At 38.6% G+C, this 27,624-nt stretch overlaps 1 protein-coding gene across 1 annotated transcript in view; it reads right to left on the reverse strand.

Moving 5' to 3' along the window:
• Window positions 1-2,425: 2,425 nt before the first annotated feature.
• Window positions 2,426-27,624, reverse strand: part of FGD6 (FYVE, RhoGEF and PH domain containing 6) — a 65,910-nt gene continuing 40,711 nt past the window's right edge. Inside the window, 12 exon segments of the mRNA XM_019474033.1 lie at window positions 2,426-5,590; window positions 9,424-9,552; window positions 10,291-10,418; window positions 12,588-12,690; window positions 13,545-13,691; window positions 14,211-14,313; window positions 19,409-19,488; window positions 20,669-20,752; window positions 22,374-22,442; window positions 22,961-23,032; window positions 23,155-23,213; window positions 26,445-26,495. Of these exon segments, the coding sequence (XP_019329578.1) occupies window positions 5,525-5,590; window positions 9,424-9,552; window positions 10,291-10,418; window positions 12,588-12,690; window positions 13,545-13,691; window positions 14,211-14,313; window positions 19,409-19,488; window positions 20,669-20,752; window positions 22,374-22,442; window positions 22,961-23,032; window positions 23,155-23,213; window positions 26,445-26,495 (1,091 nt within the window). The 3' untranslated portion in view covers window positions 2,426-5,524.

Raw genomic sequence — 27,624 nt, forward strand, 5'->3', positions numbered from 1 at the left:
CGACCCTTTGTCCCCGCTGGCGGGCACTGCCGCCGCCGGGCGTAGACCGCGGGGCAGGGGGTGGCGTGGGGAGCACCGAGAGCCGAGGTTCCGTGGGCAGGTGGCAGCGGGCAGGGCCCTGAGCAAAGCGGTCCTCGAGAGGAGGCGCCGGAGGCGAAGCTCCCTCACAGACGGGGAAGCATGGCTCTGCCCCGAGTGGTTCTAACGGGCCTGCGGGCATTACCGTGCCCGTCAAGAGGAGAACTCGAGTCTCCACTGCAGTTCTCCGCAGGGAAACGGGAGCGTGTCAGCTTTCAACACCACAGGCGCGTAGCGTTGGCTTTTGGCTTTGGGTAGCTTGGTGGGGTCTTCCCACCGAGGCAAATACGTAGATGAGACTTGCAGATTTGGTTTGAAATGTGCGACGTGATGAAGACAGAAACCGCTTCATCGCGCTGCGAGTTATTTAAATAAGTTTTATACTTTAAATATGTCCCTTTTTCCCCTCCTCTTCCATCTGTTCAACAAAGACTGTATAGCTGTGGTTGGAGATCAGCAGGAACTTACAAGATCATTTAGGCCACCGGGGCTGTATGCACAATTTCATTACCTGAAATTCATTTAGACCATTTTATGTAATTTCTACTGAATCAGATGACATAAGCATCAACATCTGAGAAGCAGAGATATGAAAGAAAAAAAAAATACAAGCAATTTATGTGTTGACATTAATAAAACCATTCACGCTCTTATCTTGCCAATTCCTTTACTGCTTTTTTTCCCACCCCCGGTCCCACAGCTGCACTTGCATCTAGCTACCCTAGCTCAAGATCACTAGTTCAGTCAGTACTTGCAAGCATCGTATTTTGCTTTCTGATCAAACACGTTCCCAAAAGCCAAATGCAGGTGAACCTTAGGAAAATTTTTTAAATTGGAGCAATTAACTTGCTAAGCATTTCCTGAAAGTGTCAAATGTTACACTCTCAATTTACAGTACTTGTCACTTCCCAAACGAGCCTGAGCTGCACACGCGTTTTCTAAATGAAGGAGCTTATTGCAGTTTATTTCAACAAATACTAAGGAATTTGCACCGAGGCTTATTTCAGACAAGTATTCTGATATCCTCAATAGAGCAAGAATGTCACTGTAACCAATAAAACGTTTTGATTTTTTTCCTTAGCAAGTGACCCAGTTCATACTTGGTCTGTATAACAAAGGCACGTCCATGTAGCTGTGTCAGCCAGGATTACAAGAGACACATCCCTATCAAAAACATGCAGAGAAGCAAAACCCTTTATGCTGTTACTGCAAGTTATCAAAAAAACTGCTTTCAAACATCTGTCAGAGAAGTACAAGGAGACAGCATAATTAACCCGACAGAAAAACCTCTCCCTTACAGGCCCTGCTAAAATACTTACGCCAACAGAAACTGTGATTCAGGCATGCTTTAATAGATACAGCAGAACTGGATTTTGCAAAAGGATTTATGAATGTAACGCCCTTCATTTGGCCTTCACATAGACATAACTCCCTTAATTCTTTAGAATGATGGTTTCTTAGGATGCTTCCTTTGCCATGGGTACGTCTATTCACCAGGAGACTGAGAGAATGGCCCTCTCATCCTGCATCCTATGTTCCAGAACTGTCTTACCTCCACTGATAAGTGTTCAAGAATATTGCATTAATGAAGTGCTTTCTCCGTGGGTTAATGTATCCTAGTCAGCTGTTGCTGCAGCTAGAGTTTCTGCTTATAGACCTATAAATCATGCTGCATTGTAGCACATTGGCATAGGGAGCCTAGTTCATTCCTGTGCTGATGGAGCTCGGAAGGGCTGTCATGCCCCAGCGCTGGGAGGTGGCTTCAGGAGATAAAACCCCACTGCTTGGTGTCCTACAGGTGGGACTACTTAGGAGCAATTTTTCTGGATTGTCACGTTATGTCTGCAAGCTGCATTCCAGCACCGGCTCTGCGCCTGGTTGTGGAGGGGCTCTGTAGAAAACAAACATCATGAACTCATGAAGGCATGGGCTTTTAGTTGGGGGGCTGAGGAGGAAGGAACAGAAAGTGAAGAACTAGACAGCAAGAGGCAGCTAAGGAAAGACAGGAGGGCAGCAAGATGGAAATAATTTTTGTAGCAAAGACAGCTGAGTTTTGGTAGTGAGAGTGCAGTGTCTTGGCTGACATGAGCAAGATAATTCACTTAAAACTAATGTTTCAGGTGGTCAGATGCAGCAGCAGTGTCAAGTCTGTGCACACAGCCTACCTTTTCAGGCTGTTTTCTGTTCGTAAGGGCAAAACATAGCACGAATTTTAAAGCAAGACTGATGTGCAGGATAATGACAACAAATTTTGCTGTTTGAAAAAAATCAATGAATACACGAATTACATAATAAATAAAAACCTGAAAGTATTAAAAAAAAAAAACGATGCAGGCTCAACTAATGTGAATTTATTTATACAAAAATGATACATATCCACAGAAATATTTACAACAACTTTAAACTGTTTTCATTTACAAAATAAAGATTCTATTCTTTCATTTAGACAGTACAATTTAGGACTGCTCCAAACAAAAGCCTATCTGGATGGTAAATACAGGGGACAGCAGTTATGGCAAACAAATGCATTGAATGTGTCTTTCCAAACATCTCTATGTTACGATGTAATATACATAATTGAGTAATCACATTTCCACACACAAAAAATATTTAGTAAAACGTGTTCCACAGCTGCTCAGCTATCCATTTCTTTTAAGTCCTTTGGGCACAAAAAATAGTTTTAAGTTAAAGAGAATTCAGGATCCTAGAACCTTTCATTTATTCAAGAATAAAGATGCTAGAACTAATATTCAATGCTAATGTTTGTCTCATACTCTACTAACCAATTTTAAATTAATTATTAACTATAGATTCTTATAAAAGGAGGTAGCCAGGTGTTGAAAAACTTCTGGTCTTGTTTTAGTGTTTAGTCAAATCAAGAAGTAAATACTTTACTTTTGATGGTAATGAATCAAAATGGAAGGCGAGCTGGAGAAATAGGTTAAGTTTGAAAAGCAACCACCTGAAAATGTTACGAAAATGCCTATGTTGTGGGTTCTTCGTATGACACAAAGCACTAGTGCTGGAGAAAGAGGAAAAGAAATATTCAAACATGTTTACAAAGACAATTTATTTCACACAGAATTAGACTGCAATATGTGTACTATTGTTGTTAAGGCTCCGTTCTAATCTATTTCTGTCACAGAAAGATTTTTTTAATTGATCAACTGCTTCTGGAAGAAGTCCTCTGATTTTTACAGAACACTGAACTATTTTCTCACTCTGCACCAAATCCTTGAGAGGTAGTTTGACACCACACATGAGGCAGAACTTGGGCACCTTATTCAGTATGTGTTTTGACTTTTATTGCTCTGTTTTGCAGCAGGGAGATCAATATCAAACCATAAATTGAAATTAAATCAGCTTGCTCCTAGCCAAATTTCCGATTCATTTGCCGGTTCATGGCTTTCTGTCTTAGTTGGTGTGCAGTCCCTATAAAAATATTAAGAAGCTCTTCCCTTTGATAATATCAACTGGAAGAGCCACATCACATCTATGTTATATTGGTATCAGTTTTGTTTTGGATACAGTAAAAGCCATGTCAGAAATCACCCTGAAGAGACATGCTAATAGCTTACATGGTTTCAGTCAGCAGCTGTTTTTGAAAATTAAGTAAAAGCCCTTTATATATAACAAGAGAAAACTATTCATTTATCACGTTTGTATGAAAATAGAAGAGAATAAAGGCTTTCATCAGACACTTTCAAACACTATGTGGTTAAATCTCGAGTGTTCATGAGGGAAGCCAGATCTACAGCCTTAAGTCCCTGATGCAGAAAGGTACTCTACTGAAATGCTTGAAGTCAATGAAATTACTTATATACTTAATACTAAGCACTAGGCTTCCAAGCCCCCTACTAACTTAACCGCAGCTCCGGAAAATCAAGCTTCTTCAGAGCTATGTTAGTATCTTAGACCTGATCTTGAGGTATTTGAGGGAATAAGAGAATTTTGGTTTGCATTTTCATTCTTGGCCTTTCCGTGATGACTACTGACTATTCTATCAACTATTCTCTTTCCTATGTGAGGCCACAGAATAGCTATTAACATGGATTCAAACTATTAATTAAAAGTGAATTGCTCTTAATTCTGTTACCACAACTACCTTGATTCAGAGGACTACTGAGAAGTGTTTCATACAGTAAAATTAACTGGCTACATATGCATCGCATTTGACATAAAAATGGCTTCTTTTCATATGTTTTTCATAGTTCTAGTTCCATTTATGCTATTACAGTGTTAAAAAATTTTCAAAAGTTAAATAGAATAAATGCACCAGAATCATCAGTAAGTATTTCCTAATGAGGTATACTGACAATTTTCTTAAAAAAAAAAAAAACCCAAAAACCTAAAAAAACACCTAAAACTGAATTGTGTTTTAAAGTGTCGAACAGAACAAATCATAGTGTAAACAAAAGGTATTTCAAAGAATGGTATACATTTCAATGCCATCTGCACTAAAAAAGCCGGGTTTTCTTGGTATGGCAATTCCAGTTTAAACATAGTATTTAAATATACAATAGTTTAAAATTTTGGGAGAGGGGGGTGCATATATTTGTTTAACGTTCTTTGAACAATAGTTTATACAGTGTTTCGTACTGCATACAGAACTCATTTGACACAAAGTTTTGAAAGAAATAAGATATTTTGTCTTTTCCCGGTATATAAAAAAATGTATTTTTTAGTCTGCTTTAAATTACTCCTGGAAACATAAAAGAAAATACATCCTGCAATTGTTTGAAGGTGACTCATTTAGTCTCTTTGGCATCTGTAGTACTGTAAAAGCTCTAGTGCCTTATCTCTGTAATTGCAAAGTCTGTTTTAAAATATTTTTCCCTTTTGTCTTTTTTAATAATTGAACTGTACTTTACAATTGCTTCTGTGATACAGAATTCATTGTACTGTTTTAATGTACTGGTATGCAAGATTTCAACTGCCATTCAAGGAAAGGAGCAGCAATATTATACAACTTCTCGAAGGAGTTTACATAGCCAACAAAGATCCAAAACCTTTGAAATTCCTATTCTGATCTGTTCTTGCTAAATTGCAAAGTGAGCATCAGCAGCTCAAGACCTATACACAAATTGTGAGGAACTGTACAATTGCAACAGATTTGTTTTGTGTTATGTTCTTTTAAAAAAGCACAAACTTTATGAATATGTTGACCAACCACCTGCCATTCTAACGACTTGGGCACTTCGGACCTCATTGCAGACCTCACAAATAATTCTGACCATTAAAGTAAACATTGGAATTTAATAAATAACACATTTTGTATCAACACAGAAATACACACAATTCTTTAAAAAAGTATTACCTTATGCTAAAAATGCAACAACTCCTAATCCTGACAAATATACAATTTTGTGTAGGTTGAGACGGCAGGATTCCATTGCTTTCAACAGCTGCTGTACTCTGTTTTACCACCATCCTTGGACATTTGCCTTTAAACTTGCAGACACGATGCTGACACTGCTACAATATGGTGCCTTCTTGAAAAGCTTCTATCCACCTATTAGAAAATCAAACACTGTTAGGAAGTTGCTGGTAAAAGTATAAATCACACTGCTGTGAGTCGCTACAGATTCGCACAAGAAGTTACATCATACTTCCATTACCAGTTGGTCTGTTAGTGCAAATGCCAGAAATCTATCCAATGAGTCCAAACATACAAAGCCTGCTAGAGACGTGTTAGGTATCAGTACAAGGCCAGATGACAGAAACTTTTTTCCGTACCTCTTCCATACTGAAGTTACACGCATAAAGAACAAGCGAAGCTGGGGAATCAAATGCTCAAAAAGTAGGATATGCCAAGGTTCTGCTAACTTTAATAACTTGACTGCATACCTTTTAAAGAACCCCTTATTTCGCTGCAAACATGATCTGGGATGGATCAGGACACTACTGTAACTGAGGTAGCCATCTGCATAACCCATGCCCTCTGCTTTTGCAGCTGGTACAAGGGTATTAGTGAAGGACTAGTGGGGCTGAGGGAGGAAGCCACAGGGCACGTGGGCTGGGGTGGAGGAATGGTGCCTTTGCATGATGACAGAACTTCCCCGTATTCACACACAGAGTACGTGCTACTACTGAATCACACATTAACAGATACCCTGCACATTATATACGTGAAAATACAAGGCTATGTAAAGGCAGGGAAGTCCCAAACAGCTGATCCAAGGTATCTCAAACTGGAAATTCAAAGTTAACATTCAGATACTTTTACCCCCTATAGCTGTGGTTTCTGTTCCTACTTGATTATGAGGGTGATAAACATCCTCACCTTCTCAAGGATGCTGCAAAAATTAATGTTTCTGAAGCACTCTGATGCTACACTGACAAATACAGTAAAAAATGGAATAATTCTGTCTTCCAAGTGAGGGCTGAACTGTGTGCATGCAAAGTTAAGGGGCCCACATGATTTTTTTTCCCCGAGTGAAAAATCTTGCAAGAACTGAACGAGACAAAAACTGTAAAATTATCTTTATCATGGAAATTCAAACCTGTCGTAATATTCACAGGGTATCTAAACATTAGTCACAGATGTTGGCTCTTCCTTGCCCTGAGTGTTTAACTTTGAACTGTGTGCAATATTCTTTGAATTCAAGCTTTTGGTATGAACATATTAAGCATGTGTAAGTGCTCATGCCTGTCTGCACACACAACTCAAACGTCTATCCCTTACTTTTTAGGGCTCACTGTATTTTCCACTGCCATATATTCATTAAAAATAGCTAAAATGGAATACAAATACAACAAATTCATAAACAGCTTCAGCACTGAACATAGTACTGGACTAAAATTTAAAAGCTCATCAAAAAGTAAACATCTGTTAGACTTTATTACTGTACTTACACAAATACATCAGATATTTCTTTGGCCCTAACAGGAAAAAATAGTGTCCACTGATACAAACAACAGCATGTTCTCTGTGGTTTTTTTTTTTTAATGCTATCAAAGCAGCATTTATTCTGGAGGTTCAGCATAAATCTCCTAAGGATATTAAATACTTGGAGAAAGGTTGCGATTTAAGGTACTTAATGTTATTCCTAGCCTCAGTAAAATAGAGTATGTCCAATTTCAAGTTTTCCTACTGAGGACAAAAGCCACTGTCTGAATAGGAAAACAAAGCTATTGAATGCCTTGGATTTTTTTTAGTTTTGTTTTAGATAGTACAAATGAGACACAGTGGAAACAAGAGAATTGTATCTTAATTAACAAGGAAACATTTGTGTGCATCTGCAAGACAAAATACCCCCAAAAATCAAATAAAGACTTCCAGATTTTGTGTGTAGAGAAGTGTCATTAAGCACGTTCTCAGCTGTTCAAAATTTTCAGTTATCCTGGATACTTTGTTTTTTAGAATATCCCTGTTTGCACAAGACTATACCTGCAGCCATTTGAATGCTTAAGTATTAATAATGGACCAGTTAGCGCATGAAATCTATTTTATTAATGTAAAATTCATTTGGGAAAACTACAGTGAAACCAGTCAGATAAGCTAGGCATATAGGCAAGACAAATTAAATGTACTGCTTCCATACTCCTTTCCAGTTTAATCCATGATTCATATAGCAAATGTTTTCTACTGATTAATGACGAAGCTTCTAGGTTATTTTATATAAAACACACACAATACATAAACTGATAAATATGACTCCGAACACAGACACATCAGCAGGACTTGATATGAAACAGCTTGTGTGAGTGTTCTTTGAATTCAAGCTTTTGGTCTGAACTTATTAAGTGTGCCTAGGTGCTCATGCACATCTGCACACACACTTCAAACTTCTGTCCCTTACTTTTTAGAGTTTGCTTTATTTTTCACTGCCATATATTCATTAAAATAACTAAAATTTACAGCTTGAAATAAAAAAGGGACACATCACTTAATTCTTAAAACACATTTTCTGGATTTCTCCAAAGGTAACATTCAATTTTCACTTCAGCAAACTAGGGATAAAGGAATAGGCTAGGAAAAAGAAAGATTTCTTATTTTATCTTAGACTTTTCCATTCTCCTACATTCATTCTTTTGCAGAGGACAGTCTGCTTCTTCATTTAAAGCATTTCAGAAGTCCTAATGGAACCAGGACCTTGTGTTTAAGTAATTTAAAAGTTTTATTTACGTATTATATATGCATCTTTTGTACATATGCTTAATCTCTGAATATTAACATTCATGACTTCTGAAACATTTTGTAGAAAAACGTAGCAGAAATTAATTCAAATAGTTTCTTACTTTTGAGCTGAATGGGGATCATCTGCTTTGAATATGTAAAATAAAGTGTTTTTGTGCAGTAAATGGAACACTCTAGACTCTGAGTTTTCATCTTTTACTTCACTGACTGTGAATCCAAGTAAAGGCTGGCTCTCTAGCGCTGCCACATCCTATTTTACGGGGGGAAAAAAGCAAACAAGACAAAATTAGAGCTTCTAAGACATACTAAGGAGTGCATTTAGGCTTTACTCATGCACCATACCATTGCAACAGATTATACAACAAACAAGTTGTTACTAATAGTCATGCACAAAATGCTGCTTTTTATAGTCTCCATGCATGAATCAGGGGACAGGAAATAACAAAACCTCATAGACTTCAACACTGCTGTTCCTCTTTTTACTTTCCTGATAACATCTACCTTGTCTTTCAAGTATAGAAAGTATCAGACTGTATAGTCTCATCGTTCTGCCTGGTAAGGACTTCTTCTATCAAAATGTTGCAAAACATTGTAAGATGCAATAAAACTACATGCTCGGCACATGCTGGGATGTGCAGAGCTTATATATTGGTTAGCGATTATTCCACACTGCAATAGGACTACATATTCTAAATAAAAAAGCAAATGCCATTAGATAAGATGCATTTCTTTTTTTCTACTGCAGCACTGTATATTAAATAACAACTCCAGGCTGAAGATGACAGTTTGAGGAGAAGTAAAGAGATTTAGTTTGCTCATTTTCCAAGCATTCAAAATACCTTATGGAACTGCAGAACAAGATACTTCAAGATGCTTTTATAATGTTGGCTTTGCCACTAGTCCAGTGTGATGCATCCAAACAGACCCCCATGTATTCAACTGACTCAGAACATACCTACAACTGTGCAATGGTGTGCAGTGCAGAGGTACTCAAAGCTAGGTCTGGAATCAGAAACAGCGTAGCTGTATCAGCGTATTATGGTGCCAAGCTCACTGGGCCTTTTCAAAGTACTACCTCGCAATCAGATCAATTACTGTAAGGTGATCTAATTTTATAGCTTGTTTCTAGATCATAAAAATAAACAACTTTGTAACAAAGACAGTATTATCATTGGATATTTGATTTCTAATATGTAGTCTCTTACCTCACTAGCAGCATATGTGTATAGCACCTTATTTTTTATAACAAACCATAGGTGTTTCCATGGTTTCTTACTGCCCTTAGATCTGTGTAGGTAGCCACTCATTGTAGAGTCTTCTGTATTTGCTGAAACCTGAAGAGACAAACAAACAAACAAACAACAAACAAACCCCAAGAGTATGTATGCATCTGTCCAGGTTTTTGCAGTACAGCTTTTTTTAAAGCAGATCTCCAGAGCCCTGTCCTGTCAATGACTCAAATTCTTACCTGATCTCAAGTTAATGTTGCTAATTTACTCAGACAGCTGAAAGAAAAACGATTTTGTCTGCCACCATCTATCTGGGCTGGAAGAGAGGTTTCTGCAGTCACTAAGGGCTGGAACTTAAATTGGATGCAACAGGACAAGAGAGGGCTGAAAACACTGAGGACCACGTACAGCTGGAGAACACACATTCCTATACAAGAAGAAAAATTACTTCCTCCCATTCCCAAGACCTCCGGTGTAGGTAGGCAGAGATTAGCTCTACCTTTCCTAATCATAAGCCAAGGGCTGAGTTGGTGTAGGAGTCTTCTCATTGACTGTTGGTGCAGAGGTAAATCACAACTCCTTGAAACACAGGGAAGCAAGAGAGAAATTACAATTCTGACTATGTCTCTGAATCACAGTCTCACAGGTGTTTATGCAGTTTATACACTGCTTCATAGTTCAGGTCCCTTCCTACATAAAACTAAGGCCCAAACCACTGTTATAGGCAAATTTCAACTTTTGAATCTAGAGAAGATGGCTAAAATATGGAATTATTTTTTTCCATTGTTAGTATTGATGATATAATACCAACAAGTCATTACTTTTGACCAATAAAGCACTTACTTCTTTGAGGGCTGCAGGAATTTTTTTCTGCTTTCTTCCAGAGGGAATACTATGTAATACCGTAGACAAGGCACTTGATGGAGATTTATGGTTGACTGGGGATCCACTCTTAGGAGTGCACTGGTTATCTAGAATGCAGAGGATGAATATATTGCTTTCATGTCACAGATGACTAAACACAGGCAATGATTCTTGGACTTTTTTTTTTTTTAGAAACAGCTGACATTTTTATTATGATTACAGTGTTTCAATAGTAACACCTAATCACACTAAACTCAGCGTTGAATTAACTTTTTAGTATTATCATCCACACCATGAGTTAGAATCCCCCAAATCACAATCAGACTGAAAAAACCCCCACTAAACAGATTGGTCTTGTTTGTTTTCAAAGTCTGTTTTCTTGATGCTGAACTACCTTTGACCATAAGCAGGGTGAAAATTAAGTCTTAAAAACCACACCAAATTTTTAGAGCTGTCCTCTGCAGTTCAGTCTGTGCTTTACCTCTGTTCCCCAACTCTGTCCTTCAATTCTATACATCTGTTATCTTTTCTCAGCTCTTTTCAGTATGGATGCTGTAGGGCTCCTCTTCCAGCACCATGCCATCACACACACTTCTGGAGATTCCCATCTCCAGAGCACGTATGATCTTTCTCCACTGCCGCAAGCAGTTCCTTCACCTCTCTTGGAAGACTTCTGCAACACTTACCTCCTTTAAAACCCCTTTTCCTAGCAACACCCACCACTGTTTTCCAGCCCAGCCTGGAAGGAGTAGGGCTGCCCTAAGCTTCATTAACTCCCCTTCTAGAGTTGTCCCTGAACATGGTGAGGCTCTGAAATAATGAGCAGAGCAGTAGAGTAACTGGATTGCCGCACCTGCTCTGCAGCTCTTTTCTCAGCTAAAAGCACCTGCAATCGCCTGCAGCACAGCAGCCTCTAGTGCCCAATGCAGAGACCTGCAGGTGGACCAGGCAATCCATCTTCCCAACACTGCAGGCTCCCACCACCACCACTTCAAGGGTTGTCAATGATGCTTTCCACATCCCCGTGACAAATGCCACTTCCAGCATGCTGGAAGCCATAGCTTGATTATTTCACTGGGGCATCACAGATTTCCCGATACCCTAGAGAGCTTGTGTTAAACTGGAGCCTCTGCCAGATGGAAGGGCAGCAAGCTGTTTCAGTCCCTGCTTATGGCTCATTTATGTATTTTATACTGGAGTCTTTGGACAGAATTCAGAGCAAGTCTTGTGAGATGGGACTGGATTCTCACCTCACTGGGCAGTGCCCCCATTGATTTTACATTTATTTCTGCATAATGATAATGAAGCCCCTTCAAAGAGATGGATTTGAGTTCCCTCAGGATGAGAAGGAAACTGACCTCCTCTCTAAGCAAATGTTATTACCACCACGCATCAGCAGTACCACGTTCTCTGAAAGTGTTTCCACGAAAATAGCTCTAGCGATGGTGTTTTACATTGAAATCCACGTTGCCAGTGAGCCGCAGGCAACCGTTAAGAGTTTGCCCTCAGAACTGAGGTGCAGATATGCCAGCTTCTTGAACTCCAGATGAGCCAAGGCTTGAAGCTGAAGAGACTCAGCTTCAGTAAGATGAAGGCCTATGTCTTTATAGAGCCCCAGAACTTCAGCTATCTCAGCAGCTTAACTGGCAAAAATGAAGTTTACAGGCATGCAAGTTACAGAGAGTAAAAGTGCACATGAACCCACTGGGAGCTCATGATTAACTGCAAGAACTTTAAGGTACACTTGTACCCTGTGATTAATGAAAAGCCATGTAACACTAGTTATCTCAAAAAGAAAGCAGCATAAGCTACATGTCATTACCATAGGGCAAATGCATGCATGTTTCTGGAAGGAAGAGCCAATGTATTGCAAATTCACTTCCTAACTTACTCCACAGAAACTTGTCTGGGCTCTTATAACCTCAGATGCCTTTAGATTGGGTATTAGGAAAAATTTCTTCATCGAAAGGGTTGTCAAGCATTGGAACAGGCTGCCCAAGGAAGTGGTGGAGTCACCATCCCTAGAGGTATTTAAAAGACGTGTGGTGCTTAGGGGCATGGTTTAGTGGTGGACTTGGCAGTGCTAGGTTAACGGTTGGACTTGATGATCTTAAAGGTCCTTTCCAGCCTAAATGATTCTATGATTCTATGCCTATCGCTTTTCAGGATCTAGCAGAGTTCGGCACTTGAACCCAGCAGTAAAGATGAGGCACAGACATACCACGTTAATAAGGGCCACAAAAATAAGACAGACAGTTTGTGCAGATTTTCTTTACCTTGTTTCTGTAGCTCCCTGAAGCAATGATCACATACTCTTGCTGGTTGGTTTTTCATATAGTCTAAACCATGTTTATTTGATGAACAAGCTTGACAGACAATCTGGAAACAGATAAAAGCATTATTGTACATGATGTGCACCTGTAAATCACCAAATGCTCAAAGATGTTCACTTCAGTGCTGTTAATCCCATAACAGATCCTGAAATAGGCAGTATTTTACATTGAAAATGGTTTAAGATGTTGGCTTTTCCTTACGTCCTTATGTTCAACATGCTGCTCTTTCCTCCTCTAAATGATAAAAATTTAAACAGAAAAAAAATCACTGAATTACACAAGTCAATAAGCCAGTGTTAACAATCCATGAAAAGTAGAATAAGCCTACTGTGTTACTGAACTGTTTAAATCATAAGCTTTTAAAGAAATAACTAAAAATAGTCATTGCTCTCTTGACTATTTCTCCACAACACAGATGTCTCAACTGCATTGAATTCTGTATTCTCACTTAATTAAAACAAGAAAAATAAAGGTTTATTAGATATACCTTTCATAAATGTTAAATATAAAGTAAGTTTGGTACTAACTTAAAAACAAAATCATTATTTTTCTTACGAAAATTAGCGAGGAAGATATTCTTCTCATTTCAACTAACATTCTTCGTTTGTACTACGTAATTGCAGAAGCAGAAGACAACCATAAACAGTACTCCAAAATGCAAAATAAGAAACATGTAACAGGTTAAAAGGTTGAACACCGGTCTGTCATAACACCTTACTCTCAAAAAAAACCCCAAACCACAAACAAACAACCCAACATGTTGTTTTTAATCCATATACTTGCGTCATAATACAGTGTTCCCTTGAAAGAATCGTTTAGGTGCGATCAGGCTCCGTCTGGATTTGTCACACAAGGAACCTGAATGACTTAACTGAAAAGGTAATTACAAAGTTGCCCAACCTTTCCGCATGCCCTGCAGTGATGCCTTCTCCACGTTAATGTGAATTCACTTGTACAGATCATACACATAGTGGCTCTAGTATCAGGGATCCAGATCGGAGCCTTTGATCCCAGCGGACTATCTTCTTCCTGTTTTTCTGGATCTGCCTGAGAGAACACAGGCAGAATACCGTTACATTCAGTGATGAAAAAATAAGATTAATATTTATCAGTGATTATAGGTTAACTCTAATGGTGTTGGAAAGCCGCCTCTGAGAAATTGTCATGGTCTTAAATGTTATCTACTATTTCATCAGTGACCATTATAATGCAAGCCTGCAGACAGAGCTGGATTTAATTAGTTCAAAAAGGCTGTGTGCCTTTCAAGCTTTACCAGCCTATTTATATCAATAGCTGCTATATTTTAAAATCTTTTCATTTCATCTTTCTGTTCGCAAGATTACCGAGAGAATTGAGAAAGCTGGTTTCGGTTTTTTGGAAGAAAATAATTTTAAATTTATGAAGTAGATAACATTATGAAATATGATTCTGTTCTATCATCTGTTCACTTATCATTTACCATCCTGTTTTATTATTCATCATGGAATGCCTCTTGTTTCTCTAAACACCTGCAAATAAACTTTATTTTCAGAAAGGGAACAAACCAACAATAATGGTGTGATATACCTCTTCAAGACTTTTGCTAGGATTAAATGTGATTCTCTTTTTTGTATAGTCTTCAATTGACTTGGAGATAGCTTCTAACCACTCATCTCTCTCTGTAGCAGAACTGTTGGAGTAAAAAAAAAAAAAAAATCACTTTATTATTATTAACATCTAAAACTAAGAAGCAAGTGTTGATTAGAATTCCATTAGCTTTATTACACATTGACTTAACTCTCTTGCAATTTCAGTTTTATAGGCTGTCTCCAGTTCCTACTGAAACTGGCATTATTTTTTAACTGTCTGCACGGTGTCAGTTATTTGTCTTGATTAATACTAAAAAAAGATTTCTGTGTCTGTTGTTATAATGTGGATTCCCTCCCTTTCCTCCTTCCAAAATACCCTGTGATTGTTTCAAGGCTTGTATGTCATTGCTTCCCCCTTCTCCCTGGACCCTTGAATAGCTTGAGTAACACTGGTGTAAATGGTGCTCCCAGAACAAAGGCATGGGCCCTCCCTCTTGAGAGGGACTCTGAAATTTCAGCAAGCCTTTTTTCCCCCCCCTCTTCCTTCTGTCTCAGGGTGCAGTTTGTTATACCCAACCCTGTGAAGCCCCGAGCTTCTGTCAGAAAAAACATGCTGTCTCTTCCCCAGCCTTATGCTCCTGACTGTTTGCTCCTACCAGGTCACGCTGCTTTGAAATAATTCTTTTTTTCCCAAATTTTTCTATTGGATTAGCTAACCCAAAGAGATAAACAGATGACCTTACTGTATCTCTTTATCCCACAGCTGGTGGATCACTAACCAAGTGTAAGGAAAGCATTAGGCTGAAGTGGCATGGCACGGGGAGCAGGGAGGACAAGGAGTGCCTGGCACAGCAGGAACCTGCAGCTATACTGGATTACGTGCAATGCCAAAGCACTTCCTGAGGCCATGGGCCCACCACTATTTTCACATAGTATAAATCCATGCTGCTGCCGCCGCAAAGGGCAGCCTACTATACTCCCCCTCAGCCACTAGGTCTTATTTTCTCCCTCAAGCCAGAACACGCACGGCTACACAGCGAGCTGTAAGTGCAGTGGGCTGGACTGGGAAACAACTCTGTATTAAAGCAAGCCATCGACCTGCCCTTCCTCTGGATCAATTTACCGACTGGGTTCATCACACAGCTGAACAACTACTTGTGCCAGCACCATGGAGGGTGCTCTGAGGAAGGAAGAGGCAGTTTTGTGGCAGAACAGCTAGACCGCTTGATTAAGATGCCATGCCAGCTTTAAAAGGGCTTCTAAAATTTAAACCACTATCTACTACCAATATTTTTTTTATTCCCCACTTCTTAAATAGTATCAAATAAATTAATTTGTTTAAACCAAGGAATTGAACATGATGAATACGTTAAAAGGAAAGTTAGGGATGAGGAAAGCAATGATTTACACAAATTAGGTGTGCAACACCAATTATTGTTTAATGGCTTTTGTAAGTGAATTTGGAAGCTTTGATCATCTTTGAACCTTTAAGTAAAATACTTTGAGCTGGGGTTTTGAACTAGATGAAACTGAGTACTATACAGAATCAGAGAGGACAGATCTGGTAAGGTAAACATGGGGGAAGCCTGTGAGGCACAAGGGGAAAAAACCGATCTAGCGCATACAGCAACAAAATCAGAACAAAAGGAGAGGAAATAAGATACAAGCAAGGGCAAAGCAATGTCTTATTGTCTGTCCCAATATCTCACACTCTGAGTGGAACATTTTGTTCGGTTTATTTACCTTTGCTTCCTCATCTGGTAAGAACAACTGGTCTGCATTAGCTACGTAACATTCATAACTCTAATCAAATCCTTTGGCGTTTTCAAAATCTGCTACATTTAATTAGGTTCCTAAAACCATATTAAATAATTAAATTTAAAGTCAGACCAGTTTTTGGAGATTTAAGCATCCCCCATCATGTGGGGACTGCTACATATAGGGCTGCTTGCATAATGAGCTACATGGCTTATCACCTAATATTTCACTGGGGAGCTTGCACTTGGTAGGTTTGCTAGTGCTAGCCTTTAGGGTTGTTTACAATCCTTCAGAACTTAAGAGCAAAGGCGGTGCCATCGGCAACTCAACTGATGTAATGGTTTGCTGCAGCAAAATAGGCAGTGTTTCTTCTGCTGTCACTCCCAGCCCTCCCCTACAGCTGCACAGCCCTACCACCTCCCTCACTGCAGGTCCATTATTTGTTCCATCCTTCCAAAAGCTGTTTTGTTTACTAAAATTGCAAGGTTTTCTTAGGGTTTTCTTTTTTTATTTAAGATTTTCTTTAACAAAACAGCAGAGAACTTTTAAATGGACTGCAGGGAGCCCCAGCAATTGTTATTACTGGCAACCGTGTGCTAGGACCACGTGTCGCAGCTGCCCAGTGGAGTAAGCAGCTCACAGTAAGAAGGGCTCACAGAAGTACAACCCTGTAGTTTCCAGGATCAGAGCCTTAGGGCACCTCTCCCAGCTGAGCTAGTCTTGCTTGAGCTATCCTTATGTTAGGGGAGGCGATGCAGCTATGTCTGCCTGGGGTAGCTCTTCCCTAGCCTTATTGAGGGGGATGGGGCCAGCTGGCCTCAGACCACGTCAGGCTGGCACGACTATTGTTTTCAGGACCAAAGCTTTACTTCTGCACAGTGCTGTATCATGCAGATGTGCTAACTTGTTTCTCTGATTAAGAGATTTCTAGTACAATACTGCATTGTACCATGTAAAACAATACACATTCCTACAGATATCCCAGGAAAACTGAAACCTCAACCCAGACTAGATAAAGCAGAATACTAATGGAGTCAGTAAAACTAAACCTGAAGTGACAAAGACTCTTGTCTGGGCATTAATCTATACTTCAGTTATTAACTGGTTTACATTTTATTACTAGCAATCTTTCACCAGCTTAATTGCTCCCCTCCCTGTCTCTGCCCCCAGGATCATTTCAGAATCTCTTCTTCAGTGTACACTCCACATCACGCTTATTATTTGAAAAAAACACAGAAGTGAAATTTGTCTCCAATGTCTGTAAGATTAATTTGAACAGTGTTGTAATTGAGATTTTTACCACACAGGAGCCAAGAAGCTGTTAGGAATGAGGTATCATCAAAAGGAAGATGCAGTCTGTATTGACAAGATACTGATTCTCTTCACATCCAGGATATTTATCAATAGGAACAACATAATTAATTGGGAAAAAATATATGCAAGCACCTATTGCTGGTAGTTTTTCACTTGTTTCCCTCCTACACCACAACAGACCCAGGCCTCTCTTACAAACAGATAACAATCTGAAAATCCTCATTTACACCTGGGGCCCCCAGCACCTCCTTCATCCCAAGCAAATGCAACCTCTTTCACTGTTATGTAACTTAGGGCTCTTGCACACACATAGCTTCCAGCAAGTATAAAAATAACGGAGCTGAACGCTCTCCGAAGACGCAAGATCAACAACACTAAAAAAGAAAGAGCAAATCAGCGCAGCTTTAGTTGGTAACGTGAGGGTAATTCCAGTAATTTCAAGGTCAAGACAAAAGCATGTCACAAACTCTGCCCAACTTGGTGACAATGTTATATACAGGGGTTTTCCCCTACGGACCAGCATGTATTTCACAGGAGTTGCTTTTAATCTACCACTTAATCAGTTCCTCAAAAAGACAAAGTCTATCCTGTTTTGTGGAAAATAGGTAGGTAGTATTTAAAGATTATAATCTTTTCACAAGTTCCAGTGATTTTTTACAATTTTTTAAAACAACTGAATTAAAAGTGAAATGCTTGTTTCAAGTGAAGCAGAGATAAATCCACATTGCCTACTGCAATCCCATAAATGTCTTCATGTATCTGTGTGACACCCAGTCACCAAGGCACCCAAGCAGCACGGACCTGCTCATATTATACCGGAGCAGAATTGTACCCTAAACTGTGAAATGCATCTTTTTTTCCCAATGTGCAAAAGAACAATAAGAAACATTTAAATTTGTTGAAAAAATACAAAAATACTCCTTTTCAAGTCTGTTGTTATAAATAACTACTGCTCAGACAATTGAGCTACTTCCTTTGGCTACTTTGACAAGGTTAACCTTGGTCTACCCCTCAGCTAGAGATACTGTTATCTTTGTGCAGACATCCTCATGTCGGTATTTACAAGATCACACAAAAAGAAGCAGTCTGCCCTTGCTCAGCTTTGCTAAACAAAAGAGAAAACACGTCTTTCTTCATTGGTATCAGCACTGTCACAAATGTCAGAACATATAAAACTCCAACTCAAACACAGTAAAAACAACAATCCACAAAACCAGGTCTTTGCTAAAGGCATCTCGGTGAAGGCAGACCAGAGCTGCTCCGGTTTAGTGGTATCGTTTTGCTGCTACTTGCAGAATTTGGTTTTCTGGTAAAGACAAGCACCATTCCAGTAATTGCTGCCATTTCTATAATTTCAGGTTCACCGAGATCCATTTCTTGTTTCAGCTACACTGTTATTTTAGCTAGAAGACCAGGATGACTTCTTCCAATTTATATCGGTTACCAATAATAATATCAAAATGTATTGTCATGCTTCATATCCTGTCCTGTTAATGCACTGACAGAGCATATCAGTAACTTCGGAAGAACAAAAAAATACTGAAAAGCAAAGCTTAAAATTAATTGAATTGAAACAATTTGAGTTCTTGTTCCTCTCAAGGAAAGGCAGTGAGAGGATAATATTTCAATTTACTTAAAGTTTCTGAAGGTGTAGCTAAGCCGAAAAAGAGGAACCAAGCAAGAGTTTTATTCACTCTGATTAACAGTTAACAGTCTTGAGGACAGCAGAATCCCTACCAGCTGCAGCCTTAAGCCCAAATTGCTCAAATACCAGCCACATTTACTATAGTTTTTGTGCTTCTATCCATCACTTCACAATGGGCACTCTTCCTTACAAGTCACGGTGAACTGTATTAGAGACTACAAATTCATACAGTATCTGTGAAACTTATTACATGTGACCAGGCTTCCTTTCTGCCAGCCCATTTAAAAATAAATTCAAATTTATTAAATTTAAGCCTACCTTATTTCCAGAAACCCATCTGTCACTCCCTCTATTCTGTAATTACTCTAGCCAAGGGTAACTTTTCATTACATAAGTGCAAAATAAGCTATAAAAAAAAGCTTTCATGGCCTGCTTGAAATCACATGGTTTTCAAATCATCATTCATTTGTAAGACTTACCTTGCTGAAAGAATGAAGGATCTCTCTACGCTTTCAATGTTCAGTTCATTCTGATATGCTTCCTGGGTTGGCTTTTTAACCTTCAGTCAAGAGAGAAAACTTGACATTCAAACCAAGACGGTATTTTTATAGTTGCTTTAGTTTTACTTACTGTAAAATCTCTTATATTGTTATTGCAGAAGGGCTACATTGGAGAGAAAAATCTCAAAAGTAGGAGATCATACACCAGTCCAGAGGGCCCAGCTACACTAAGATTACATGCAGCCCACCATTTTATTTCACTGTGGCCCCATACAAACACTGGAGACGTACAGGGAAGTGAAGCTCAAGAGCTGTCAAACACTTCCCGCTGTGCTTCAATATGCCCAGGCCCGTTGCCCTCTAAGCACCTCCTGCAACTGGGCAAAAAAAGGCACTGCTGCTGCTGCAGGACAAGATGTAGCCTACTGGTGTACCCCAGAGTGGGCATCTGCCCCATACCCTCAAGGGCTGGACCACCCTGTTGATCATTCTGAGCTACCAAGTTTCAAACATAAGGAGGTTTGAAAGTTAAGAGTGGTTCTGAGACACCACGAGACACCTGCTGGCAGAAGAGATTTTGCAGCTCTGCCTGCAAAAGCTTGGACCTGGGCACCGGATCTGCACTGCAGCTGGACTTGGTGCTTTTCTCTTACGGGACCAGAGACAAGTTACTTGATTCCCGAGGCGATGGTTTGTTGTTCCCACTAACTGTCATGTCAGAGAGTGTGTCAATATATGGCGTGCATGTCCGTTATCACTACCCAGACAGAGGGGCTCAGGGCTTAACTTTGATGATTTTCACGAAGGCTCAGAAACAAAAGCCGTACTTTCCCTCAGTTAGCAGATCTCTATAAACCATGGAGATTTGATCCACCAGAAGCTTATCAGGCAGAGATGCCTAATCTCTGGGTGTGGGCAATAAAAAGCAGTTACAAGGCAAAAGTGAGGCAGTCTAAACAAAATACAATACAAAAAATAAGTAGGCAGACTATTTCAGAGTAGGACAATACTGGACAAAATGCAGGTGAGATGATCCTGTGGCAACAGAGTTTTTTAGGGAAACCTAGATAGCAATCCCACAGGCCATATTATGCAAGAAACGTTAAGCCTGTAGGATTGCTCTGGAACATAAGCATCTTTAATATCTCTTTCCAACAATAAACATAGTTGCGTTTTGAAAATTTGAAGGCCTGAGTTTAAATAGATTTGGAGAAAGACTCATTTTCACAAGTGACTGACCTTCATTCCAGCCAACGACAGCATGTTGTTGAGTTTATACATCCCTGACTGAACTGGAGTAGTATACAACAGGGCATCGTTGAACTGTAATATAGAAGCAATGCTTTTTAATGACTGAAGACTGTTTAGAGACAGATAATTTCAGATGGATTTTACTGGAAGTACAGAACTCATACAGCACTGAGATCAACTGTCCAGAAGAGCATCTTCTACTTCCTATTATTCCACTTCGAGCCCAAGAAACATTTTCATGTATGAATTTAGATAACAACAGGTGTCTATTTATAGCCTCCTTGTGTAAATATACATTTGGCACATGAGTAACAGTGCACAGATGTCAAAGATGTACACAGCTATATTGTATAACAAACTACTTTAAAAGGATATTAAAATTAACCATTCAAACAAAGCAAAACATTCCAGAAACTTGGAGATAGCAGAATAAAGATCAGCAATTTATGATTGTAAGGACAAACTTATCCATATGTACCATGTGAATTTTACCAGTTTAAATGTGCATCTACTGTTTATTTCCTGTTCTACCAGACTTGGCTTCATTCAGTGCATTAACTGAACAGCTATTAAGATTTTTTTTTTCTATTTTCTGTGTTGTTCAACACGTGGATCCCAACTTCATTTACCGTACATAAACACAGACCAGAAAACTGAACTCTTAAGTTTTTGCTATGAGGTTCTTTGCAAAATAACCAAATGTTTCACAAGCCTTACTAAATCTTCACAACACCATCAACTGAAAAATCACTGCTTAAGTGTCTAAAGGTACAAACACTAGCCTGCACCTTTTATATCTAAAAAAAACCCCAAACAAACCCAAAAAACCCCACCACCCCAAAAAACAGAACAAAGAAAATCTGAGCTAGAGCCACTCAAATTAGCAACATCTGATTTGGGAAGTCCAGCTTGAGATAGCACCAGATTTTTGAGAGTATTACCTTAACTGATATCATTTGCAGTTATCTCGGTGCTTTATATGCTACAAAGTCATCTTCAGAGCATAAGACAGGCACTTGCAAGCTTAGAATACATACTCCATGACTGCCTAGGGAAATATTTATTCGTACTACAGTAACTACAAGACAGATTTGAGCCAGAACTGTGGACCAATAATGCCACAAATTACACATGGCAACAGTTGCTTTACTATCTAGATAGAAGAGATAAACAAAAGGTTCAAGTGGAAACGGAAACTTCAGAGATGAACAGAAGTTTCGTAACAAAACAGTAGCAGAGACAGGAAGAGAACCCAGCACTTAACTTCCAGCCCAGTGCTCCGCTCAGGATGCAAGCGGGCTCGTGCAGGGGAAGGAGAGAGGAGGAGGAGGGGAGAGAGGGAAGGGTGCAATAGCATCAGCAGAGTTGTAGGTTTTAAGATCTGGTATGGCTAAATGGGATGGAGCAACTGTTTTAGTTTTCGCACTACCACAGTTAACGTCTTCTCATAAAAGCGCTCAAATTTTAAATGAGCATTGTTCAAAACAGTACATTTTAGTGAGAAATGGTTTTCCGTTAAAATGAGTGCATATGCAACAGATGATCTAAGTTAGAACTGAGCAAGCAGAACAGCAACAACTGGTCATTTTTTCCACTACCTGAAGTTATTAGTTACTTATGTTTGCGGTGTAATATTTTAACCACTTAAAATTACACTAGTGTTAGGCACACAGCAACATATGCAGCATCTTACCAGAAAAAACATTCGTGGCTGCATGACCTTCCGGGACAGCTTCATCAGCGTTCCCTCTTTCAGAAAGACCTAGCAAATTAAAACAAGCAATTCAAAAACCTAACTTTTCAGGGCACAAGCCATACAAATGAGCTGACTTTTTCATCGCCATTATTATTATTATGCTTATTATTATTATTACTACTACACTAGAAGTGCTGCAGAAGTTTTGGGATTCAAGGTTCTCTTTCTGAGAAAGGCTGTTCATCCTTAGGTTTCTCTAAAAGTGAGTGTGAATGGCTGCATTACAGTTTTCCACCCTGCACTTGAAACCATGACAAATACAAGGTTAAGCTTGAGGAAAAAAACCTGCCTGCAAGATCTGGCAAGGAATCATATTCTAAAAATTGTAAGTTTTCATCGGATAAACGTCTAAAAAAACACCCCACACACATACGGAGAGGCAGTATTCATTTGGCTGTTAGAACCGAGTAATTAAACGATGGACCATTTTGCTTCTCGGTATATGCCAGCTTCAATACTTTGCTTGCATATCATCTGTGCTGCACTTTTACTGCAATCTGCTGAATGCCATCTGGAGAACCTACCCTTCCTGGCTGTACAATCTCATGGTGTCCATTTAAACTGTACTGAATCTGCATGAGTTTCTGAAAGTTATCCTACAGGGAGAAAAAGCAAAAGGTAAGTAAGTAATTGCCCTTGCATCCATGACTTTCAAAAAAAAAAAAAAGAAAAAAGAAAAAAGCTTTAATAAACCAGCTGCGTAAGTCAAAATACTTACTCCCTGCTTCATGATGTCATTGGCATGGTTTGCAACTTCTATGACAACAGCTAGAGCATCTGAAGGATGAAGAAATGATGCTTTGGTTATACAGACTAGATAGCATTGGTATTATGTAAAGCACAGGTACGATATTGCCCTTCCACATCCCGCCAAGATTCAAGGATCTGATTGTACAGTCACTGCATTCAGGGGCACTTCCCATAGATCCCACAGTCTTTGGATCATAGTTTAATAAGTGTGCCCTAGCAAGTCATTGCTTCAACCAACAGTGTCAATCATTTCTTACAGCTAATCAAAACAGTCCGCAAGCAAAATTAAATTCTAGTTTCTCACACAAAGAATTACTTCAATTTCAATGTCTCTACTTACAGCAGAAAAGTTAACAATATTTTTGTAGAGATTAAGTTTTTTCCATTTTACACAACTGCCTCCAGTGCCAGTCATGGAAGACTACCTAGAAAAATTATGCAAATCTTTGCGATTTCTTTCTTCTGCCTTTAGTTTTGCTGCACCTCAAGATAACGGTATAAAGTTCAAATTTCTAAATTTCAAACCTTTAATAGCAGAAGGAAAAAAAAAGTCTCTGAAAGAGAAGAATTACCAAAGACGAGGGATTTTATTAAGTACTGATATTTAATAGCTAGCAACTCAACTGCAATATATGCTAAGGTGTAACTGCAAAAATGGGTTACATAAAAGGATTATGTAAATTACTGAACAGTGAGTGTATATGAGACAGAACCCATCCAAGGTTCTTATCCAAAAAATCTGTAATTTACTTAAGTAGGAAAAAAAAAAAAAAAAGACTCATTTAACTGAAAGCTAGAACAAATGCTCTCATAAAATGTAGTCTCTAAAGCATTTAGCACCTTCTGAGTAATAGAGGTGCAGTAGTCAGGCACTTCAAATAAAGGAACTACATTTGCTTAAAAGTCCACAGAGAAGCCTACCAAACCAGGTAAAACCAAAGCCTTGGGTTTTTTTTCCAGATAATCATTAGCGTATTACTGTAGAATGTATATACTTCCCTTATTGTTGAGTTCATATTCAGAAAGAAAGCATGTTAAAGGATACGGCCTTCTGAACTGAAAGGTTCAGAAGGTCATGAAGCCATATAAGAAACTAAACTGAGGTGCGAACAAAAAGCTCCTCCTAAGTCAATCTAAGGAGAATTTTTGTTCAAGATTTTCATGAACCAAGGCAATGCAAGCACAGGAGTCAAACAGTTAAAAGGCATAGCACATATCAAGCATTTGATAAAAATTTAAGTTTAGATATAGATGTCATGATGTCAGCTGAGTCTGCTGAAAAATAGCTGGTGGTCTCCTACTAGGAAGTGTTGGAGCTGCTCCAGTCAAAACATATCAAGCATTTGATCAAAATTCAAGTTTAGATATAGATGTCATGATGTCAACTGAGCCGGCTGAAAAATAGCTGGTGGTCTCCTACTAGGAAATGTTGGATCTGCTCCAGCTAAAACACTCCCCAACTCCCATCTGCTTGAAAGAAAATAAAGGGAAATTTAGCTGAATTCATGATGACAGGAATGAGTACCTGAATTTTTTGTTATACTTTCCTTCATCTTATCAGCTATTATATCTATTTAAAAACTTAAAATCTTACTCATCGACTTCAAGAAAGATTGAAGAATGTTGGAGAAAATTTGCTGGTTATGGAAGGGAAAGTTCCAGGATCGCAGGGCTACTTATAGAGCCAAGACTAAACAAATCTAAACAACAACATAAAATAATCTATAGGGTCAAAGTCCATAAACAAAGTGGTTTTTGGCAGGGAAGAGCATTCCAATTCTTATAACACTTAGCTGGAGTAATGTATTCAAATGAAGGTCATCAGGAATCACTGTGGCGTTTGGAATTTTTTTTTCCCCTGAGAATACTAACCATAACCAAACCTAGTCTTCCCCCCTCCCCCCCCGCAACAGAATTTAACAACTAAGCAAAGCCAGAACTAAGTTAAGCTTAATTATCACAAGAAAGATCTTGGTGAGTAAATATTAGATTTTCTTTTCTTACCCAGTTTCAAAGATAGACTATCAAACATGTCAAATGAATAAAATTAACACTGTTATTGTTACAACTAAGCTTCTGCTTTTATCTTTGATGTATGAAGGGAGAGGAAAATACTGTGGAAGGTACAACTACAAAAAACACAGAAGCTGGAGAAATCACAAGAAAATGTAAAGTAAAATATACATTTAAGTTGCTCACTTTTCAAGTGGTCAATTATTTAATGTGCAGTACAAATATTAGTTTGTTCACAGCCATAAGAAGCGCAAGACAAACTTTTCTATCTCTTAAAGAGTCATAATTCAAAATATTTTTGTTTATATTTTCAATGTACTCAAACAAATATGTCTAAATGTCCTAAGATATTTACTCATAAATTTCAGAGTACTGTATCAGCAGACAAAGCTGTAAGAAAACAAACTTGGCTCAGTGCATTGAAGGCACTCATTTATTGCAGTCCAATCAAGTACATCTGCACAACTCTCCTAAAGATAATGGGCTTGTACAAATGCCACTGAAGAGACTGAAATAAGTCACAGGGGCTCATGCAAATGAAATGGAAACATCGACTGGGAGCATTTTTAGTACTGCTGAGGCACACACATGGAAGAAGAAAACAGTCTGAATGTGCACTGCATTGCTACACTCAAGTTAAACCAGCTTAATCCCAAACTACCATGAAACATGTAGTCCTGTCCTCTTCCATCACCAACTATTCCTTCTCATTTCCTCTTATCTCCTTTCCCCCCACATGCAGGCAAACTTGTGGAAGTCACTCGTGCTTGTGCAACTTGTGACAAGTCAAACTGAAGAACTCCTCAGGTTAAATATAACCCAGAGCAGCTCCTTGATCTTGTTCACTCCTGCCACATGAACACTTGTCCTGGCACAAAGAGAGACGAGGAGGCCAGAAAGGCTCATAGTTGGGGGAGAGCAGCTGGTAGACCAGACTGCCTATCATGAAAGGTCTACAGATGCAAGGACTCTCTCTTTCAATAGCAGTGCCCAAAAATATCTGCTTAAGCTGCCTGTGGAACTTCACTCTTATCTTTTGGTTTCAACTCAAGGGTGAGCTGATACCACTGTCAGCTCCAAACTTTTTTGAAACACAAGTCTGCAATCTTTCAGTATCTCTGCTGAGAAACATAGAAGTAAATAGAAAACATTTCTATTACTGGCTTAGAATTTTGCACGCATTTAAAACTTAGAAACATTATATGTACATAAGCTGTTATTTCTTTAATCTAAAGAGACATTTACCTTGAGTATCCCTATAGTCTGCAGATTCTTCTAAAAGATTCTTTAAATAATCTGTATAAAGAAAAAAAAAATAGTATTGTTAAAGAAATAAACAGCACCAGAAAGTAGTAAACCCCCCTTTTTCCTTGAAATCTGCTTTTCAGGCAGACCTATGCCACAAAGATCTACTTCTTAATCTTTCAAATCTGTCAAAGTAATAACAAGAGGAAAACTAGCGTTTCCATAATGAAAGTATATCATGATATCTTGCTCAGGGCAGAGAAGGTTATTGAAGCAGTGGTCTTCTCCGAAGACAAATGATATGTTGTATATATTATTCCAGAACAAAACAAGCAAGTGAAAAATAAGTACATACTTGCAATCGTTTACATTTAAGCTGATGCAAAACATTTTGAAGATTATAGATATTTGCCTGAGTACCTAACTTGTCTATAGGAGCTAAGAAAAAGAGTAGTCCATTACAGAAGATCTGATTATGATTAATATTTTTCAATAATAAAAGTATTATACCCTCCTCCACAAATGTTCAAATAGGCATTTTTGGTTTTCAATTATAAATTTAGTTCCTCAACCACGAGATGGCACCCTCAATCCATTAAATTTTTGGTAGTTTTAAAATCTATTTTACTTAGCTAAAATTAACTCCAAATGTATGACTATACAAGAAAACATCCCCCTCGAGTTTCCATTCCCTGGTTGAGTGTCTAGTTCACCAAAATGTACAATATCCTGTCAAAGATTAATATATATCCTCAGTAAAAAGTTAACTATCTATTCTCTACAAGCTACGGCTATGAACTGCTTAAAATTGAAAGTTTCTGGTTTTGTTTCTTTCAAAGAAATATACATGTTAGATTGATAATATCAACAAATACTGATTCATAATTACCTTTTAAATGAGGTATTAAGATTCTGGCAGGTCTACTGACAACTAATCATATGTGATCTAGCAAGCGTTCAATTCTAGCTTCGCAGTTGTACAAGTTTCATGTAGGAGTAAAATAATTCAACTCCCATATGTTTGCCCTACCCAAATTCATCCTTTTACTCAAGAAGGATTAGGAGCCAATTGTTCCTGCCTTCATAAGATGTCTTGCTTCATGCATGCCCCTCAGAGACCGCACAGTGTATTGTAATCTTTTCCTCATGCCAAAAAAAAAAAAGGGGGGGGGGGGTTTAG

This window comes from Aptenodytes forsteri, unplaced genomic scaffold (assembly GCF_000699145.1).
Source record: "Aptenodytes forsteri isolate BGI_AS27 unplaced genomic scaffold, ASM69914v1 Scaffold360, whole genome shotgun sequence".
NCBI classification, from domain to species: domain Eukaryota; kingdom Metazoa; phylum Chordata; class Aves; order Sphenisciformes; family Spheniscidae; genus Aptenodytes; species Aptenodytes forsteri.